We start from the raw sequence: 3,171 nt of genomic DNA on the forward strand, positions 1-3,171 counted from the left end.
GATTATCGATTGACACTGTGATGATTCAACTAGATATGAGTGGAATCCCAATATGAAATATGTTTATGGCCCTTACACAGTGGGATTTTAACCATTATACGGCATCCCCTCTTAGAGGAGTAAAAATTAGAGATCGATATCAGTAAATCCTAGAAAGTAGATGAACATCAGTGCTTAAGCTAAGATATGCTTATGTCTATATTGATGATATGAATTATGTTATGCATGGTAAGTTTTTATTCGAAAATCATATATATTTGTTATGTATATGCTCGAACGGCCCCTATTTGCTGAGTGATGATCATATCACTCACCCCTTACTCCATCTCCCTATATAAGCCTAAAGATCATATAGATGAAAAAGAACATAACCAGTTTTGGGGATGGTTATGGTCAAATGTAATGTTTCGTTTAGGTTCTATTTGTTTTTCCGTTGTAAGCACTTCCGTATAATTTTTATCGTTTTAGAATTTACGTTGTAAAAACAATTTCATATTTGATTATGACTTGTAAACTGTTTTTTTTTTTTTTTTATAATGTACTACGAGACTTGTTGCTTTCAATTGTGTGACTGTAAAACAACGTCGATGTCGACTAATTCTGGTCTCGTGACGTGACACGGACGATTCATTCTCAATGCATAGATCGTTTGGCTTCTTTAGTGCGATCCAAGCAAGGAACATAGCATCTAATCATGGACCGGATTTGATGATCAAGAGGATGAAGATCTGTTCGTAAAAATATACAAGAAGAGCCATCTCCGCTAACCCCGGATTGGTTTGATGTCCAGCGTTATATACACGCAGGTATAGAAACTAAAACACCCTATGGATGTTAAATAAACCTACGACAGCCAAGGACAATTTTGAACATCAAAACAAAAATTTAAAACTTTCATTGTGTTTTGGGTGTGAAAAAACAGTACACCAACCACAAACGCCCAAAAAATACACATTTCTTCAAGATCACCATAACACAAACATATGATAGATAATCTACATGTGATATAAAATCAAAGCGATCATGATGGTAAATCCTCTAATATACAACATGATTAGTCCAATCCAAGACCATGTAACTTACTTCACGAAGTAAGGAAGATCAAGAACATAGAGTAGAAAATAAGCCCAAAGGACGCCAGAAATCCCACCAAAGAAGAACCCACCACTAAACTGAGCCCACCCCTCCGCAGTCTGCAACTTGTCTGCCTCCTTCTTTCTTCCAGTTAGAGTCAAAGTTGGTGCAACTGACGGCTCACCTTCTTTAAATGTAGCAATACCATACATTGTCAGGCAAATGCTAAGGATAGTCACTAGGCCACCTGCTGCAAGTGAACCTGCTGCACCATGATAGGCTGTGTTCCGAAGCGGGCCCGTGACAGCGAATGGCCCGACCAAGAGGTATCCGTGGGCCAGCCCCACTTCGATACCACGGAGGAGCGGGCTTACGGCCGTCCGGTAGCCAGGGAGGTTGGACAGGTACCAGGCTATCAATGGGCTCGAGGTGATCGGGGTCTCCAGGCTTCCGATGAAGGGGTCCCCGTTGATGGGTTGGATCACTTGGTATGTTGGCTGCAAGTGAATCACTATGAGATAAATAAAAAAATTCTTATGTATATGTAAAATGAAGAAAAAACAAATGAAATTTCTAGTAGCATGCATATTACATAGGCAATTTCAGTTTTACAATTTGAGTTTTACAAGTATGTTATAAAAAATATATATTTTACGTTTTTTCTGACTTTTCTGAATTTAATTATTGCATATTAGTGAGCTATATTAGTGAGCTAGAAGCTCTGATATTCATTAGCATCATCCAATATTTACATTAATATTTGAAATTTGCTACGTTTCATATAGTAAAATATATATGAATTTTTTGTCAATTATGATCGAGTTTTAATTACATTCATGTAATTGTCGATTGTACCTTTCGAAATGTTCTGCATCGAAAAATTTTAATGGGAAATTTAAAGTTAATAGTTGCTGGCATTTTCCCAACAATTTCCGTCTTTCTTAATTAATTAAAGCAAGCCTATATATCACAACTTTCATTTCCATTTCCTTAAAATACAATGTCGTTCCATTTTATATATTCCAACATTATCGATACTTTAATTACAATGTTCATCATTATTCTCCAATAAAATTTAATTTATTTGCATATTATAGTTAACTTAGAGTATTTATTTCAAATTTAATACGTATCACGTGTGCACACACACACATACTAATGTAAAATTAAAAAAACATAACTTTTCAAAATATTTTATCAAAATGCTCACAAACATTACCTCAACCGTTTAGCAAAAAGCTCCAAGAATCGATCAACTAATATATATTAATAGTGGAAAAAATAAAATTATGATTTTATAAATAAATCAATCAATTCAAACACAACATTCCGAGTAAAAAATCGAAACTCAGAGAATTCAAACCTTTTCGGCCTGGATAGCCTTGACGGTGGAGGATCTCTTGTTGGAGGGCGAAATTCTGAAGTGAGATCCCGGAACACCCTTAGGAGGAGCTAGTAATCCCCTCGTACCAAAGGTGGTACTCTTCAGCTGGACAGCCATTGTTGAAGCCATTTTTCTCAAAAAAAAAAAAAAAAAATTAATTTATTTTATAAAAATGTGACGGTGGAAACTATATAATCGAATTGCAGTATATCTTTTGCATAATAATTTGTGGTAAACATTTGGACATTGCTACGCTTTCATTGGCTACTGTTCACTTGTAATCTTATCCTTTATCCACATTGGTGGTCATCGATTTATACGTGCATGGGATCCTTTATTGTCCGTAAGGAATTTATTTGGATATAAAAAGAAGAGCAAGTCTCTACCGCGCCCCACAAGTTTATATTTTTAAGACAAGTCGATTGAGTTTAATTTAATTATAAAAATTTTAGGTATAAAAAATGATGCTTTTTCAAAAGTTTAATCAAATTAGAGATCTATATCACGGAATTAATATTTTTGCATTTAATTAATGAAAAAAAATTAATTACAGTATATTGCATACTAATGAGGGATGACAGACTTAGATAGTACAACATAATACGAGAGCGATGAATTAAGTTTTACGGTTAATTTTAGCGTTTTAAAAGTGATTTTGCAAAACATTTGAGTTTACCGTGCGACAATAAGCAAAGGCATAATTGTTAGAGTAG

The 3,171-nt window shown here is 34.6% G+C and overlaps 1 protein-coding gene across 1 annotated transcript; it reads right to left on the reverse strand.

The window, feature by feature from the left end:
• Positions 1-872: 872 nt before the first annotated feature.
• On the reverse strand, positions 873-2,632 carry LOC140830916 (photosystem I reaction center subunit XI, chloroplastic-like). The gene is made up of 2 exons (XM_073194495.1): positions 2,438-2,632; positions 873-1,571 (listed from the first exon to the last, which is right to left on the reverse strand). The coding sequence occupies exons 1-2, from the start codon at positions 2,585-2,587 to the stop codon at positions 1,080-1,082; spliced, it is 642 nt and encodes a 213-aa protein (XP_073050596.1). The 5' UTR covers positions 2,588-2,632; the 3' UTR covers positions 873-1,079.
• Positions 2,633-3,171: the final 539 nt, after the last annotated feature.

The sequence above is a fragment of the Primulina eburnea genome, chromosome 4 (assembly GCF_022965805.1).
Source record: "Primulina eburnea isolate SZY01 chromosome 4, ASM2296580v1, whole genome shotgun sequence".
Lineage (NCBI taxonomy): Eukaryota > Viridiplantae > Streptophyta > Magnoliopsida > Lamiales > Gesneriaceae > Primulina > Primulina eburnea.